The sequence below is a fragment of the Neoarius graeffei genome, chromosome 27 (assembly GCF_027579695.1).
Source record: "Neoarius graeffei isolate fNeoGra1 chromosome 27, fNeoGra1.pri, whole genome shotgun sequence".
NCBI lineage: Eukaryota > Metazoa > Chordata > Actinopteri > Siluriformes > Ariidae > Neoarius > Neoarius graeffei.
In genome coordinates, this window is record NC_083595.1 from 31,508,356 (window position 1) to 31,526,242 (window position 17,887).

The 17,887-nt window shown below is 41.6% G+C and overlaps 2 protein-coding genes across 4 annotated transcripts in view; both read left to right on the forward strand.

The window, feature by feature from the left end:
- mtfmt (mitochondrial methionyl-tRNA formyltransferase) overlaps positions 1-17,887 on the forward strand; it is a 39,308-nt gene that overhangs the window by 17,721 nt on the left and 3,700 nt on the right. Inside the window, exons 3-9 of one of the 2 annotated variants that reach the window (XM_060912024.1) lie at positions 3,417-3,539; positions 3,692-3,794; positions 8,038-8,113; positions 8,214-8,305; positions 8,402-8,480; positions 10,867-10,943; positions 11,098-11,305. In XM_060912024.1, coding sequence (XP_060768007.1) covers positions 3,417-3,539; positions 3,692-3,794; positions 8,038-8,113; positions 8,214-8,305; positions 8,402-8,480; positions 10,867-10,943; positions 11,098-11,286 — 739 coding nt within the window. In that variant the 3' untranslated portion in view covers positions 11,287-11,305. Of the gene's footprint in view, positions 1-3,416; positions 3,540-3,691; positions 3,795-8,037; positions 8,114-8,213; positions 8,306-8,401; positions 8,481-10,866; positions 10,944-11,097; positions 11,724-17,887 lie in introns of those variants that run through there. The other variant, XM_060912023.1, reaches the window with a different exon arrangement.
- Positions 11,995-17,887, forward strand: part of ppip5k1a (diphosphoinositol pentakisphosphate kinase 1a) — a 144,086-nt gene continuing 138,193 nt past the window's right edge. Inside the window, exon 1 of one of the 2 annotated variants that reach the window (XM_060912016.1) lies at positions 11,995-12,256. The gene's annotated coding sequence lies outside the window, so the exon portion shown is untranslated. The remainder of the gene's footprint in view (positions 12,257-17,887) is intronic. The other variant, XM_060912017.1, reaches the window with a different exon arrangement.

The following is a 17,887-nucleotide window of genomic DNA, read 5'->3' on the forward strand; positions in this document are numbered from 1 at the left end:
TTAAATGCAGGGGAGGAATTTCACTGTGCCTACAACCCCGATTCCAAAAAAGTTGGGACAAAGTACAAATTGTAAATAAAAACGGAATGCAATAATGTACAAATGTCAAACTGATATTGTATTCACAATAGAACATAGACAACATATCAATTGTCGAAAATGAGACATTTTGAAATTTCATGCCAAATATTGGCTCATTTGAAATTTCATGACAGCAACACATCTCAAAAAAGTTGGGACAGGGGCAATAAGAGGCTGGAAAAGTTGAAGGTACAAAAAAGGAACAGCTGGAGGACCAAATTGCAACTCATTAGGTCAATTGGCAATAGGTCATTAACATGACTGGGTATAAAAAGAGCATCTTGGAGTGGCAGCGGCTCTCAGAAGTAAAGATGGGAAGAGGATCACCAATCCCCCTAATTCTGCGCCGACAAATAGTGGAGCAATGTCAGAAAGGAGTTCGACAGTGTAAAATCGCAAAGAGTTTGAACATATCATCTACAGTGCATAATATCAAAAGATTCAGAGAATCCCAAGGACGACCCAAGTTGTTATCAGTGCTCAGTTCAGAAGCCTGCATCTCTGATGGTATGGGGTTGCATTAGTGCGTGTGGCATGGGTAGCTTACACATCTGGAAAGACACCATCAATGCTGAAAGGTATATCCAGGTTCTAGAGCAACATATGCTCCCATCCAGACGACGTCTCTTTCAGGGAAGACCTTGCATTTTCCACCATGACAATGCCAAACCACATACTGCATCAATTACAGCATCATGGCTGCGTAGAAGAAGGGTCCGGGTACTGAACTGGCCAGCCTGCAGTCCAGATCTTTCACCCATAGAAAACATTTGGCGCATCATAAAATGGAAGATACGACAAAAAAGACCTAAGACAGTTGAGCAACTAGAATCCTACATTAGACAAGAATGGGTTAACATTCCTCTCCCTAAACTTGAGCAACTTGTCTCCTCAGTCCCCAGACGTTTACAGACTGTTGTAAAGAGAAAAGGGGATGTCTCACAGTGGTAAACATGGCCTTGTCCCAACTTTTTTGAGATGTGTTGTTGTCATGAAATTTAAAATCACCTAATTTTTCTCTTTAAATGATACATTTTCTCAGTTTAAACATTTGATATGTCATTTATGTTCTATTCTGAATAAAATATGGAATTTTGAAACTTCCACATCATTGCATTCCGTTTTTATTTACAATTTGTACTTTGTCCCAACTTTTTTGGAATCGGGGTTGTATGTGTGATAGATAAAGTGTTCTTTCTTTAAAAAAGTGCCATTAAGTATAGAAACAAACACAACATGGTGTGCTATTGTAGGGCAATCACCAACCCAGGGGTGGTGTGAGCTATTACCATTGCAGAGTTGATTATTTTCCAAGAACAGCATGCCATGCCGTGTTTTATTCCTCTTACATCAGTGATTTGTTATTCAGTGACAGTTTTTAATTTATTAATGAACAACACATCATGCTTATTAAATATTTATCTTTGCGTTTCATGTTGTGGAACATCCACAGGGCTCAACATTAAACTTTTAAACCCAGTGGGGGTAAATCCCCCCCCCCCCCCCCCCCCCATTATCACTTGCCCCTTATTTTGCGAGTACTACTTTTTTTTTTTTTTAGGAAAACCATAGAATAGTTGTGAATTACAGCATAAAATGAAGATCACACATTGAGTTGAAGTTTGGTTATTGATTCAGCTTATTATTAAGTTTGGTTATTGGTTACTTTTTACTTGTAACGGACAATAACAATTTTATCCAAAATAGTTTTTCCTGGTTTAGTCGATTTATTTCCATTTCACATGCATGCAGCTGTTGTAAAGTTCAGTATGTTTTTGTGTAGAACTCTCTCAGACTGGAGGTTCATTACTCGGTAATGTAGAAATCATAAAATAGAAATTTATAACAAAGTTTGTATGAAGAAAACAATAGGGTGCCAAGACTTTTGAACAGTACTGTGTTTGAGAATATTTTTATATCGTTTTTTTGTGATATCATCCACCTCTAGGTTTAAAAAAAAAAAAACCTGTGCTACATCATGACAGACAGGATAATGTTTGAGTTTAAAATTATTCTTTAGCGTGTAGATTGGCATGTATGGTCATGAGCTTTGGGTAATGACCGAAAGAACAAGATCGCGGATACAAGCAGCCAAAATGAGTTTCCTTCGCAGGGTGGCTGGGCGCTCCCTGAGAGATAGGGTGAGAAGCACAGTCACTCGGGAGGAGCTCGGAGTAGAGCCGCTGCTCCTCCACATCGAGAGGAATCAGCTGAGGTGGCTCGGGCATCTCTTTCGGATGCCTCCTGGACGCCTCCCTGGGGAGGTGTTCCAGGCATGTACCCCCAGGAGGAGGCCCTGGGGAAGACCCAGGACACGCTGGAGGGACTATGTCTCTCGGCTGGCCTGGGAACGCCTCGGTGTTCTTCCCGAGGAGCTGGCCGAGGTGTCTTGGGAGAGGGAAGTTTGGGCTTCCATGCTCAGACTGCTGCCTCCGCGACCCGGCCCCGGATAAGCGGAAGAAAATGAGATGAGATGAGCATGTAGATTGTGGGTGTTTTTATACAGACCTGGCAACCTGTATCTGAATCAGTGCAACCGGCCTGTCAGTGGACAGCGTGTTTTTATTTATTTATTATTTTATTTTTATTTTTTTTAAAATAAACCTAGAAGTGGATGATGATAAAAATATATATATAAATATTTTGTACAAGACTGTGTTCCTTTGATAACAGAATATAATATAGTTTGTAATATACGCTTATTCCAATTTGCCCGGTCGGGCATGTCGGGGACATATCCCACTTTCCCGAATGCATGTTTCACTTTCCCCGGGCAATCGGGCAGTCCTTAATGTCGAGCCCTGATCCAAAAGACATCCAAGTTAGTTCTTGTTATTACTTGCGTTATAGCAGCTATAAAAACATGTTCCTTCACCAGTCTTGAAGTTAATAGTTGAAATATTTTTTCAGTATGTTTTTAGTTCATACTAAAATCATACTGACTGTTACAAACCCTGACACTGGAGACTCCTTCCATAAATGTGAAATAAATGTTTGCTTATAGAAACCTTCACCACGTCAAGAACTGTAATTTTTCTCTGTTAAATAACACGTTAATTATTAGATTTAGATGACATGGATTGCTCGACATAGAAGTCCCTCTGTAAACCGTTACTATAGAAACGATAGTGTTGGTGCATTAATATAAACCACAAAGTAACGCTATTGTCTCTGCTGCTCTTATATGGAATTAATCAGCACCTTCTGACCAATCACATTCGAGAATTAGACAGCACTGTGGAATAATAATAAACAAAGAAACGGTATATTTGAGAGAGTACATATCTTATGATCGTTCTGTCTCCAGTGTCAATCGCTTCTTGTTTTCGTTTCAGTGGGATCCTCAACGTGCACCCGAGCCTCTTGCCTCGGTGGCGTGGGCCTGCACCTGTTTTTCACACAATTCTGCACGGAGACAAACTCACTGGAGTCACCATCATGCAGATTCGTCCGAGGAGGTGTGTGATTACTCTCTGTGCGAATAAACATTAAAGATGAATAAAGAAGGAATTAATACACTTCAGAGTACACAACATTTCCTGTCTCCAGACTGAAAAGTAACTTCCTTGTTATTCTAATAATTAATTAATCAGTTACGGCTTTGTTGCAGGTTTGACGTTGGTCCGATACTCAGTCAGGAGCTTTATGAGGTCCCTGAAAAGAGCACCGCTGATGAGCTCGGAGGCTCTCTGGCTACTCTGGGAGCCCAGCTGGTAAATACTGAATTGCTGATGAACATATGACCCAAATCTACTCATAGAAGCAAAGCAAGGCGCAGTAGCCACTATGTCATCGTGTTGTATGAATGAGTGTAACAATAGCGCACTGCGCATACGCGTAAGCATTACTATCACCAGAGCGGCGAATTGTGATCTAACGATACGAACAGTTGATCTCACGTTATCAAAGGTATACAAGAACGAGTGGCGAAGCCACCAGGTCATCGTGTTTGTAAGAATGAGTGTAACAATAGTGAAACTTCGTAACCAATCAGCACTTATCCTGATCAAGTTCGATTACCCGTTCTTCAACTTGATAAACTTCGGAACCAATCAGAACCAGAAATGAAATAAGAGAAACCTTGTTATAACTTTGTAGTATCGGAAGATAATCGGCAGATAAAAAGATAAACGAAATTCGCCTCGTGGTTCGCCGAGGCTACTGATTTCGATATCAAGTAAGTGGTGTTTATTTTAAGAAAATATACCTTTTGATTATCACAGCTTTTGCTTGGTCCTTCTGAAAGGTCAAATGAAAGGTTTTGTAAGGTTTTTTTTTTTTGAGCTTTTTGGCAGATTGAAAAGCCGATATCAAACTTGTGCTATTGGCTTTAATTTTTTTTTTTTTTTTTATTTCAAGTCTTTACACTACACTTGTGAAACAAAATGTGCTCATTAGTATTAAATAATGCTTTGAAGACAATTCATGAACAAGTGCTTTCGTACTATTTTGAAAATAGATCTAGTTCACAGTACAAAACTGGTAACCAAAATACTCCAAACCCTGATGCTGCTCACAGCTTGGTGATGCTTGCAAGACATGAGGCGAGTAGAATTGATAACGTGTATATATGCAATATTTACTGTATGGAGATGGGATCAGAAAACAATTTTATTTATAAGCAGTAGCCACATGTACCCATAGGGTACTTATTTTCCTTGTTTGACCTCTGTTAGAGTACACCCATTCGAACCTGCTTGAAATGAAATATTTTGTAGGTAAACTGTAAAATAAAAAGACAAATTGTTTGTAAATCATTTAGGCATTTGCCCTCATCGTCCGGAGATTGTAAGTTCAAACCCTTGCCATGCCACACCTATATACAGTGATGCTTGAAAGTTTGTGAACCCTTTAGAATTTTCTATATTTCTGCATAAATATGACCGAAAACATCATCAGATTTTCACACAAGTCCTAAAAGTAGATAAAGAGAACCCAGTTAAACAAATGAGACAAAAATATTATACTTGGTCATTTATTTATTGAGGAGAGTGATCCAATATTACATATGTGAGTGGCAAAAGTATGTGAACCTCTAGAATTAGCAGTTAATTTGAAGGTGAAATTAGAGTCAGGTGTTTTCAATCAATGGGATGACAATCAGGTGTGAGTGGGCACCCTGTTTTATTTAAAGAACAGGGATCTATCAAAGTCTGATCTTCACAACATGTTTGTGGAAGCGTATCATGGCACGAACAAAGGAGATTTCTGAGGACCTCAGAAAAAGCGTTGTTGATGCTCATCAGGCTGGAAATGGTTACAAAACCATCTCTGAAGAGTTTGGATTCCACCAATCCACAGTCAGACAGATTGTGTACAAATGGAGGAAATTCAAGACCGTTGTTACCCTCCCCAGGAGTGGTCGACCAACAAAGATCACTCCAAGAGCAAGGCGTGTAATAGTCGGTGAGGTCACAAAGGACCCCAGGGGAACTTCTAAGCAACTGAAGGGCTCTCTCACATTAGCTAATGTTCATGAGTCCACCATCAGGAGAACACTGAACAACAGTGTGCATGGCAGGGTTGCAAGGAGGAAGCCACTGCTCTCCAAAAAGAACACTGCTGCTCGTCTGCAGTTTGCTAAAGATCACGTGGACAAGCCAGAAGGCTATTGGAAAAATGTTTTGTGGACAGATGAGACCAAAATAGAACTTTTTGGTTTAAATGAGAAGCGTTATGTTTGGAGATAGGAAAACACTGCATTCCAGCATAAGAACCTTATCCCATCTGTGAAACATGGTGGGGGTAGTCTCATGGTTTGGGCCTGTTTTGCTGCATCTGGGCCAGGACGGCTTGCCATCATTGATGGAACAATGAATTCTGGATTATACCAGCGAATTCTAAAGGAAAATGTCAGGACATCTGTCCATGAACTGAATCTCAAGAGAAGGTGGGTCATGCAGCAAGACAATGACCCTAAGCACACAAATCGTTCTACCAAAGAATGGTTAAAGAAGAATAAAGAATGTTTTGGAATGGCCAAGTCAAAGTCCTGACCTTAATCCAATCAAAATGTTGTGGAAGGACCTGAAGCGAGCAGTTCATGTGAAGAAACCCACCAACGTCCCAGAGTTGAAGCTGTTCTGTACGGTGGAATGGGCTAAAATTCCTCCAAGCCGGTGTGCAGGACTGATCAACAGTTACCGGAAACGTTTAGTTGCAGTTATTGCTGCACAAGGGGGTCACACCAGATACTGAAAGCAAAGGTTCACATACTTTTGCCACTCACAGATCTGTAATATTGGATCATTTTCCTCAATAAATAAATGACCAAGTATAATATTTTTGTCTCATTTGTTTAATTTGGTTCTCTTTATTTACTTTTAGGACTTGTGTGAAACTCTGATGATGTTTTAGGTCCTATTTATGCAGAAATATTAGTGCTGTCAAAAATGTCGCGTTATTAATGCGTTAACTTGACTCAATTTTAACGGCGATAATTTTTTTATCGCGAGATTAACGCTCTGTGACATGATTTAGGTTTTTCATAAGCTTTTGAAACTGCCAGGAACTTGGAACAGAGACTTTGCTTAGAAAAACGATAGCAGCTAGACTGTAATGCCACGCCCCGCACAGCCAGAGTCCTCTGCCCTCCCCCGAAGAGTCACGGTGCTCTGCTTAGGTTTCGTTTTCCCATCGGCGGCTCCAGCCCGACTTTGCAGTGGCTGTGACAAGACGTGTTATGCTCTGCAATAAAAAAAAAAAAACACTGGTACAACCAGTGTTCGAACTATGCCGATATTTTCGGGGGGGTCCCTTTTTTTCCCTTGGGGGGGTGCTTGCACTTGTCTCAGAGCGCGGCTCTCCATCGCGTGCTCACTTCGGATATGCAAATGCTTCCCGTTACACACGATTGCTATGTCAATAAACATCATTTTGCCAATATTTTAGAGACCCCCCAACATTTCCCAAATCATGTTTTCAAGGGGGGGCGGCACGGTGGTGTAGTGGTTAGCGCTGTCGCCTCACAGCAAGAAGGTCCTGGGTTCGAGGGCCGGCGAGGGCCTTTCTGTGTGGAGTTTGCATGTTCTCCCCGTGTCCGCGTGGGTTTCCTCCGGGTGCTCCGGTTTCCCCCACAGTCCAAAGACATGCAGGTTAGGTTAACTGGTGACTCTAAATTGACCGTAGGTGTGAATGTGAGTGTGAATGGTTGTCTGTGTCTATGTGTCAGCCCTGTGATGACCTGGCGACTTGTCCAGGGTGTACCCCGCCTTTCACCCGTAGTCAGCTGGGATAGGCTCCAGCTTGCCTGCGACCCTGTAGAAGGATAAAGCGGCTAGAGATAATGAGATGAGATGAGATGTTTTCAAGGGATCTCATGTCTGTTTCAGGGGATCTCGGATCCCCCGAGTACCCCCGTAGTTCGAACGGTGAGCAAGCCCATTCACTTTTTTATGCTGATAAGAGAATTACAATGGTTTTTCATGTGACAAAAATGTCCGATTAAATTGCGATTAATCGCGAGTTAACTATGACAGTCACGACATTAATCGCGATTAAATATTTTAATCGCTTGACAGCACTAAGAAATATAGAAAATTCTAAAGGGTTCACAAACTTTCAAGCACCACTGTATGTTGGCCAGGAGAGCAGAATTGGCCGTTCTCTGTAGGTGGGAGGGGTATCATACAGTACTCTCTTAGCCCTGTCACTTACAGCCACACTGGCCAATCAAGGGCATCTGTGAGCGCGTGTATATGAAAGAGGTTTCTCTGACGTCTGATGCAGCCTGAGCAGCAGTTCGAAAATGTCCATTTGGTTCGCTTCAGGTTTCTCGGAGGAAGTTTGCGTTAGCTCTCACCGTCTGTAATTGGTAGCCGTCATATGACAGCAGAAACCTGACTAGTGGCTGGCAAATAGCCAAAGCTAAAAGAAGGAGAAGATGGCGGTTATGTAATGTAAATTTTTGACATGAGGCTGATGCATATGTTTTGTCTAATGTTTCTGTTTTCACAGTTAATAGACACATTAAGAAACCTTCCGGAACGAATAGCAAATGGGACGGAGCAGGCCAGAGAGGGGGCAACGTTTGGTAAGAGGAGGGAGCTTAAGGTTTTCTTTAATTTTTAATCAGATCAGGCATGTAATCTGTCATTTAAGAACAGAATTGATAAGTACACTTTTATTTTCAGCTCCTAAAATCAACTCTTCCTTGAGTTGGCTTGTGTGGGAAGAGCAGACGTGCGATGAGATCGATCGCCTGTATCGCACTATAGGATCTCGGGTAAGACTCTGAAAGCAGCTGTTTGAATCTGTACCATCTTTGGTCAGCTAAATCACTGGGTCAGTTAATTTTTTATTTTTTTAATGACATGTCCAGATCCATTTGAGAACAATCTGGATGGGCCGTGCCATCAAACTTCTTGACTTTGTTGGAAAATGCAACGTGCCATTCACAGGTATGGTGTTTTTGTATTTGAACAAATATTAACTCCTTATTAACCTCGCTCGCTCAGTCTTTACGGGAAAATATCAGACCAAGGACTTGTCAGTACGGACCCAGCTTGGTCTGTACATAAAGACTTCGGTCTGATATTTTCCCGTAAAGACTGAGCAAGTGAGGTTAATAAGTTTGTTATACGGCTTTTTTATCCCCTGTTGGCCGAAAGGCCCGAATGGGGATTATGTCATGGCGATGTCTGTCTGTCCGTCCCAGGAAGGGTGCTCACCTTCTGAAATCAACTCCTCTCACAATTTTTGGAGGAATTTCACGAAACTTGGCAGGATTCTTTGTTATATGTCGGTAGTACGCATATTGTAATTTTGTTAAATTGGGTCACGTTTTACCAGAGTTACAGCCGTTGATTAACAAAGTTATACTTTGACAATTTCGTGTGTGTGTTTTTCCTTCTGAAATCAACTCCTCTCACAATTTTTGGAGGAATTTCATGAAACATGGCAAAAGGCATTATTATATGTCGGTAGCACACACATTATTTTTATTCAATTCGGTTGCATTTTACCAGAGTTGTGGCCCTTGATTAACAACCTTGTACTTTCACAATTTCATGAAGGTGTGCTCGCCTTCTGACATCAACTCCTCTCACAATTTTTGGAGGAATTTCACGAAACTTGGCAGGATTCTTTGTTATATGTCGGTAGTACGCATATTTTAATTTTGTTAAATTGGGTCACGTTTTACCAGAGTTACAGCCGTTGATTAACAAAATTATACTTTGACAATTTTGTGTGTGTGTGTTTTTTTTTTTTTTTTCCTTCTGAAATCAACTCCTCTCACAATTTTTGGAGGAATTTCATGAAACATGGCAAAAGGCATTATATATCGGTAGTACACACATTATTTTGTTCAATTCGGTTGCATTTTACCAGAGTTGTGGCCCTTAATTAACAACCTTGTACTTTCACAATTTCATGAAGGTGCGCTCACCTTCTGACATCAACTCCTCTCACAATTTTTGGACGCATTTCTCGAAGCTTGGCAAAAGGCCTTGTTATATGACGCTAATACGCATATTGTGATTTAATTTCATTTGTGGGAAAATTTTCCCAGAGTTTTGACCCTTGATTAAATAACTTGTACTTTGACAATTTCATGAGGGTGTACGTTCTTCTGAAATCAACTGCTCTCACAATTTGTGGAGGAATTTCACCAAACTTGGCAAAAGGCTTTGTTATATGACAGTTATACACAGACTGAAATTTCGCTTAATTTGGGCAAATTTTACCAGAGTTATGCCCTTGATTATTAACAAACTTGTACTTTGGCAATTTCATCAAGGTGTGCTTGCTTTCTGAAATCAACTTCCCTCACAATTTTTATCCCTCGCTGGCTGAAAGGCCCGAAGGGGGATTATGTCATGACGATGTCTGTCCGTCCGTCAGTCCTTCCCGGGAAGGGTACTCGCCTTCTGAAATCAACTCCTCTCACAAATTCCGGAGGAATTTCACAAAACTTGACAGGATTCTTTGTTGTATGTCGGTAATACGCATATTCCAATTTCGTTCAATTCAGTCGCATTTTACCAGAGTTATGGTACAGTTGCCAGCGGGGGATATTGTGCTCTCAGAGCACTCTTGTTATTTCTAAGATTAAAACAGGCGGTCATTATAATGAGGTGTGACGCTGCTTTCAGTCACGTCATATTTGTAACATAGTTGAGTCACGCATGCAGAATAAACGGCTAGCGGTTTCAAAACTGAATTTCTGTTAGCGGTTAGCGGTTTCTGAATGTTGTACGCTGCTCATTTCTTGAATAACTCAGTGGCTCTTGCTTGCCTTTTGTGTTTCAGCCGTTTTTGATTCCGTTTTGATTTCCAATTAATCTTTTTTTTTTTTTGTCTCTTTTGTTTGTTTTTTGCAATATTGAAAGCTGGCACCTTGGAAAGAAAGTCCTTAATCGCCCACGGGCATTACGGGAAAGTTCTGCCCGCCAAGGAACCAATCAGAGCGCACGATTTTACCGGAATAGCTTGTGCCATGTAATAGTAGGTCGTAAGGACTGACTTATTTTGAATCTGTGCCAGTCTCGATATTTCTTAGAAAATAAAAGGTACACCAGTTCCGTGCAGCATGTTTGGGGCAAAAGGTAAAATGTGGTGGTGGCAAAATGGCTCTGTTGTTAATTAGATTAAACTCTCGTTGAATATATGAAAGAATGCTAAGATTTAATTAAAGTAAACATTATATTAAGAAAAAAAAATTGACCTTTGTGAAACAGCTGCTAGAAGGGCAGGAATTATCTGTAATTAGGAATTGCAAAATGTACTTTTGTAAAAAGGGATTATAAGAGTTGTTTGTTTTTGTTTTCCTCCCCCTTTTTGCAGAAATTTCAAATTTCGCTGCAGGCCCTGGGTCCATCTGTTATCAAAAGGAATCAAACACATTGTCAGTCTGCTGCAAGGTGAAACACTGTACATTTGCAAATTCAAGTGTTCAAACCATCTCGAATTATTGATCTCATTTTACCGTTTATTCATTTACATACCTGCAGGTGTGCTATACTTGGATACTGTATGGATTAGACCATAAATAATATTTTTATTTTCACCTTTCAGGATGGCTGGGTTGGATTCAAAACAGTAATGTTCAAGAAAAGATTATCAGCAGCAGATTTCTTCAACGGATATCTCCACCAGAGCGTCCTGAAGAAATCACAGTCCCAGAATAACTGTCAGTTTCAGAGCTACAGAGAGAAAACCGGACAGAATTCGACGTCATTACTCCGGAATAAGACACGCCATTAAAGCCTATCTGTAAACACATGTGAGAAACTCTGTAATTTATTAATTAGAGTGCTTAAATAATTGTCTGTTTTAAGACAATGAGTTGTAAGACATGTTTGTGGCACTGTATTATTGTAAAAGTGTGTGTGTGTGTGTGAGAACTGATGAATGTGTTTGAGTGAAGCACTTGTTTTGAACTGATTTGTGTGATTGAAGCTCACACAGTTTGAGCAGCAGCAGCATGCTGGCCCAAAGATTTTTCTTACTCGCATCTGACTTACGAAGCAAGTTCTAATCAGAAAGAAATAAAATACATTTCATAGTACTGAAATATAAACCTGTAAGTTGTAGAAATGTAAATTCTAAGTAGCTTTTTCCCTTGTTGTTTAAGATGATCGGATGAAAATTACAAAAGAAAGGAAAAGGGGAGGAAAAATAAAGTTTTACGATAATTAAAATTCCTGCGTCCATGAAGAGTTGGCTTGCTAAGGTTTGTGTGCTTCACAGAGCCCGGACATCAACCCCACTGAATACCATCCATCCATTACCTGTAGCCGCTTATCCTGTCCTACAGGGTCATGTGCAAGCTGGATCCTGTCCCAACTGACTATGGGTGAGAGGCGGGGTACACCCTGGACAAGTCGCCAGGTTATCGCAGGGCTGACACAGAGAGACAAACAACCATTCATATTCACACCTACGGTCAATTTAGAGTCACCAGTTAACCTAACCTGCATGTCTTTGGACTGTGGGGGAAACCGGAGCACCCGGAGGAAACCCACACGGACACGGGGAGAACATGCAAACTCCACACAGAAAGGCCCTCGCCAGCCACGGAGCTCGAACCCGGACCTTCTTGTTGTGAGGCGACAGCGCTAACCACTACACCACTGTGCCGTCCCCACTGAACACCTTTTGGATGAATTAGAACACACTGCACGCCAAGTCTCCTCACCATACAACTCACAATAAAGTGAAGGGTGAGTTTGCGGTGAGTCCTGTGTCCTCATACATTACACTCACTATTCGCTTTATTAAAGTGCCATTCCACCATTGGATGTATTCTTTGGCATAAAATACAATATATTTTGACAACATATATAAATGGTATCACTAGATAGAGAAATCTTTTAGCTTCAAAATGATATATCAAACATAATTTTTTGACAACGACAAGTACTGTATATTAATTTTGCGACCAAGGTCACCTACCCTTTTAATTTCTGCGCGTGATGTCATCGGCAGGTTCCCCTTCTTGTGTACCACGTGACGTGGCACATATTGTCAGCAATGGCGGATAGAACGCGATAAAAATAATACCAATGAATCTAGCTAATACCAATAAATCTAGCTCACTGAAAGATTAACTCAAAATTTTTCGCAATTTTTTTGGCCCCCATATACGAGGAGAAATGACTCTCTCACTTTGGGGGTTTCCTGGTCTAAAAATAGACTGACACGTGGTACACAAGAAGGGGAACCTGCCAATGACATCACGTTTCACTACCGCGCGGAAATTAAAAGGGTAGGTGACTTTGGTCGCAAAATTAATATACTTGTCGTCAAAAAATTATGTTTGGTATATCATTTTGAAGCTAAAAGATTTCTCTGTCTAGTCATGTTGTCATAAAATATATTGTATTTTATGCCAAAGAATACATCCAATAGTGGAATGGCACTTTAAGAACAGTTATCTAATCAACCAATCATGTGCCAGCAGTACAACGCATGAAATCATACAAAGAGCTTCAGTTAATGTTCACATCAAATATCAATGATAAAACATGATCTCTGTGACTTTAATTGTGTTGTGGTTGTTCGTGCCAGATGGACTGGTTTGAGTATTTCAGAAACTGCTGATCTCCTGGGGTTTTTACACACAACAGTCTCTAAAGTTTACACGGAATGGTGGGAAAAAAAATAATCGCGTGAGCGACAGTTCTGTGGGTGGAAAAAACGCCTTGTTGATAAGAGAGGTCAGAGGAAAATGGCCAGGGGTGGGTTTCCCAAAAGCATTGTAGCACAAAGATCATCGTTAAATGGTAGAACAAGCATCACAATGACCACTCTCTCTCCTAGTTAAGAGGCTTTTGGGAAACCCACCCCAGATTGGTTCAAGGTTCCAGGAAGGACATAGTAACTCGTATAATCACGCTTTTTTTTACAAGTGTGGTGCGAAGAAATGCATCGCAGCAAACATCAAGCCCTGAAAAAAGCAGAAGACCACATCAGGTTCCACTCCTGTCAGCCAAGAACAGGGATCTGAGGCTATCATGAGCACAGATTCACCAAGAATGGACAGATTAGCAAAAAGGATTAGAAAAAAAAATCACCTAGTCTTTTTCCAGGCTTCAACTGTCCAGTTTTGGTGTATAATATGTATGTCCATTGCCCGGCCAAAAAAAAAAAAGTCACACTAATATTTGGTTGGACCGCCTTTAGTTTTGATTATGGCATGCGTTCGCCATGGCATTGTTTCAAGAACCTTATGCAACGTCACACCATTTATTTCCATCCAGAGTTGCATTCATTTTCCACCAAGATCTTTTGTTGACGACTGGAAAGTCTAAGGCCCTGTCCACACGGCAATGGATTCAGGTGAATCTGATAAAACTGTTTATCGTTTCGGCCTGGCGTCCACACGGCACCGGCGTTTTGGGTGCCCCAAAACGAAATCTTTTGAGAACAGGTTCCAGAGTGGAAAAATCTGGCAATGGCGCCGTTGCGAAGTCGTCTGGATGAGTAGAACGGATTTGTTTACAATGACGTCACAACCACATGACTGTCAGTGCTTCACGCCGGGTAGAAGTGTAACGAACTCGATGCGAGTTGTCAACAAATCCTATAACTTGGTTCATGAAACGCACTTACAAAATATTTTCACTGCTTTCCAAAAACAATCCCGCCAGCAAAAATAGGGGAAAAAAAAGGAGCGATCTCACCTCTTCAGATGTTGGTTTAAGTCCGACAATACATTCCTCAAAAAGGGCGTAGAAGAACCAAGTAATCCATCAACGTGTAGCATTCAATTTATTCCGGACCATTAAATAATTCTGGAGGATATCAGAATGTTGGCGTACCGGCTTCCATCTACCCCCATTCATTCCTCTTTCCGCGTCTTTCGTTTTACACTACTGATTAATAATCAAAACTTTGTGGCTGATGCTACAGAAGAAGGGGTTTATGCACATGCATCTACTTCTATTGTTCTGGTGTCTCCGATGGGACCGTCTTACAGCGCACGTAGAGGTGTGGCATGTGTATTGCATCGTTTTCAGCAAGCGTTGCGTTGCCATATGTACCTGAAATTTTACTGATCCGTTGCCCATGTGAATGCGATATTTAAAAAAAAAAATCTCGTTGCCGTTGTCGTGTGGATGTAGCCTAACAATTCTGTAAAGTCTTCTCCAGCACATCCCAAAGACTTTACGTGGGGTTCAGGTCGGAACTCTGTGGTGGCTAATTCCTGTGTGAAAATGATTCCTTGTGCTTCTTGAACCACTCTTTCACAATTTGAGCCCTAATTTTATGCCCGTGATATCAGGAGAGAAAAGATCCATTGATGTGAACCTGGTAATTCAGTATATTCAGGTTGTCAGCTGACTTCATTTTATTGCCCCATAACGTTGCTGAGCCTCGACCTGACCAACTGAAGCAACCCCAGATCAGAACATTGCCTCCAGAGGCTTGTACAGTGGCCACTATGCATGATGGATGCATCGCTTCATGGACTTCCCTTCTTACCCTGACACACCCATCACTCAGGAACAGGGTAAATCTGGACTTATCAAACCACTTGACCACCTTCCCTTGCTCCAGAGTCCAATCTTTACGCTGCCTGGCGAATTGAAGCCTTTTCTCCGGATTAGTCTTGATAACGAGTGGTTTTCTTATGGCCACCCAGCTATTTAGTCCCAATCTTGTGAGTTCTTGTTGCATTGTGCATGTAGAAATGATCTGACTTTCACTATTAAACAAAGTTGTGAGTTCTATTGTCATTTTTTTTTATGGTTTGACTTCAAGCATTTAAGTGATCTCGGGTCAGTCAGTGAAGTTTTTTTTTTCACCAACCACCTTTCTTTTGCTAGGATGACGGTTCATCACTATCCTTCCAGGTTTTAATAAAGCAGTGGACAGTCTGTAACCCAATTCCTGTCTCGTCTCGTCTTCTTCCGCTTATCCGGGGTTGGGTCGCGGAGGTAGCAGTCTGAGCATGGAAGCCCAAACTTCCCTTTCCCCAGACACCTCGGCCAGCTCCTCGGGAAGAACACCGAGGCGTTCCCAGGCCAGCCGAGAGACATAGTCCCTCCAGCGTGTCCTGGGTCTTCCCCGGGGCCTCCTCCCGGGGGGACATGCCTGGAACACCTCCCCAGGGAGGCGTCCAGGAGGCATCCAAAAGAGATGCCCAAGCCACCTCAGCTGATTCCTCTCGATGTGGAGGAGCAGCGGCTCTACTCCGAGCTCCTCCCGAGTGACTGTGCTTCTCACCCTATCTCTAAGGGAGCGCCCAGCCACCCTGCGAAGGAAACTCATTTTGGCCGCTTGTATCCGCGATCTTGTTCTTTCGGTCATTACCCAAAGCTCATGACCATAGGTGAGAGTCGGAACGTAGATCGACCGGTAAATCGAGAGCTTCGCCTTTTGGCTCAGCTCCTTCTTCACCACGATGGACCGGTAAAGTGACCGCATCACTGCAGAGGCTGCACCGATCCGCCTGTCAATCTCGCGCTCTATCCTTCCCTCACTCGTGAACAAGATCCCGAGATACTTAAACTCCTCCACTTCCAATTCATATTAAGCAATTTCCTTAGTTGTGTGCTTGATGCAGGTCAATAACTTGACCTTTCTGAACCACAATAACATCTTTTCCACAACCATGGGATACGTCTTCTGATATGATTGTTTAAGAAATGAGAAGCTACTCACTGCATCAGTTGGGTTAAAAAATTGTGGCCAGCTGAAACATATTCATCACTGCAATAATTATCCAATCAAAGCCTCTTAACTATTTGCTTATTTAAATATTTTTTTTGGCCAGGCAGTGGGTGTATATAGAGCTCAGTGGTGTATGTACGTACTGTAAATAAGGAATGGCGCCCTCGAGTGGTGAAACAAATTGGTATCAAGATTTTAACGTCACGTTGTTGACAAAAATACATTTGGTTCAAGCTATATTTGGTGTTTCCATCTATTTATGGGTTGTATTACAAGTTATATCTTTATTTTGTATTTTTTCCCCTGAAATAGTCAGGCGGTATTTGTTTATATTTGGAGGCTACTTTGCAAAATTTGCCAAGTCTTGTTTTTGGTAATAATATACAAGTTCAGATATAAATTCATAAATCTGGACTTGTAATGTTTGTAGGCTGCTGTTTCATAGTTAATTAGGCAGGGGAACTTTGCGCATAAAAAGAGCCCTGAAACCACATGTAGGACATTGGTATAAGAAGAAGAAACCTTTATTTGTCACATGCACACTTCAAGCACAGTGAAATTCATCCTCTACATTTAACCCAGTGGTTCCCAAACTTTTTGGCTGGGGACTCCCTTTTGGACTTCAGAATATTTTTGGGACCCCCTGACATCGACCCCCCACCACCACCACCACCCATTATGCAGTGTGTAGTGTAGTAATAATAACCATAATAATAATAATAATAATAATAATAATCAGATGGATATTAAAGTTGCTATTTTTTATTCACAGAAGAGCATTATCCACAAAAGAGCATTGCACATCATAATAAAACAGAACATTACACAGAACATCAGAATATTTTTTCAATGACTTGTGTGTGCTTGCTTTTCAGTACAGAGTTTTTCAAATCTTGGTGATAACTGTGAGATCGCCACCCTTAGTTCGTTTTCAATGTTCAACTTTGCCCTGTATTTGGTCTTGATGGAGGCCACTGCAGAAAAGCCCACCTCACAGAGGTAGGATGTGGCAAAAGGGAGGAGTATGGCCACAGCCTTTCCACCCAACAGTGGGTTGTCTTTTTCCACCCCAATCCAAAAGGCAGACAGTGACTTGGCCCTAAACTGCTGTTTGTATCCTATGTCTGAGGTCACATCAATGAACTGTTCCTGTTCAGTAACACTGAGATGAGCAGGTGGCCTTGTATTGAAGGGGTCTGTGATCCATTCATAGTGTGCCAAATCCATAACAGGAAAGTACCTCTGAAAATGTTGTTGGAGGGCAAAAATGTGTGAACGAATGCATGGCATGATTGTGTTGTGACTGTTGGTGTTATGGAGAAATGAATGCAAGTTCTGAAAGCAATCTGTTGTTCCCTCCTCAATCATCTTTCCCCACAGTTCCAATTTCCTTGTAAATGACTGCATTTTAGCGACAAGCTGAGGGAGATGGGTGTTGGGTCCTTGCATTTGCAGATTCAGTTCATTCAGTTTTTGGAAAATGTCACTGAGGTAGGCAACTGTCAGCAGGAACCGTTCGTCGTTGTAACAGAGTGCCAGTGCATGATTCTCCTCCTCGAGAAAAATCTGTATCTCCTCTCGCAGCTCAAACACCCTGTTCAATACCTTCCCACGTGACAGCCATCGCGCTTCGCTGTGAAACAGAACTGCCGTGTGTTTGGAGCCCATTTCTTCACAGAGAGCAGCA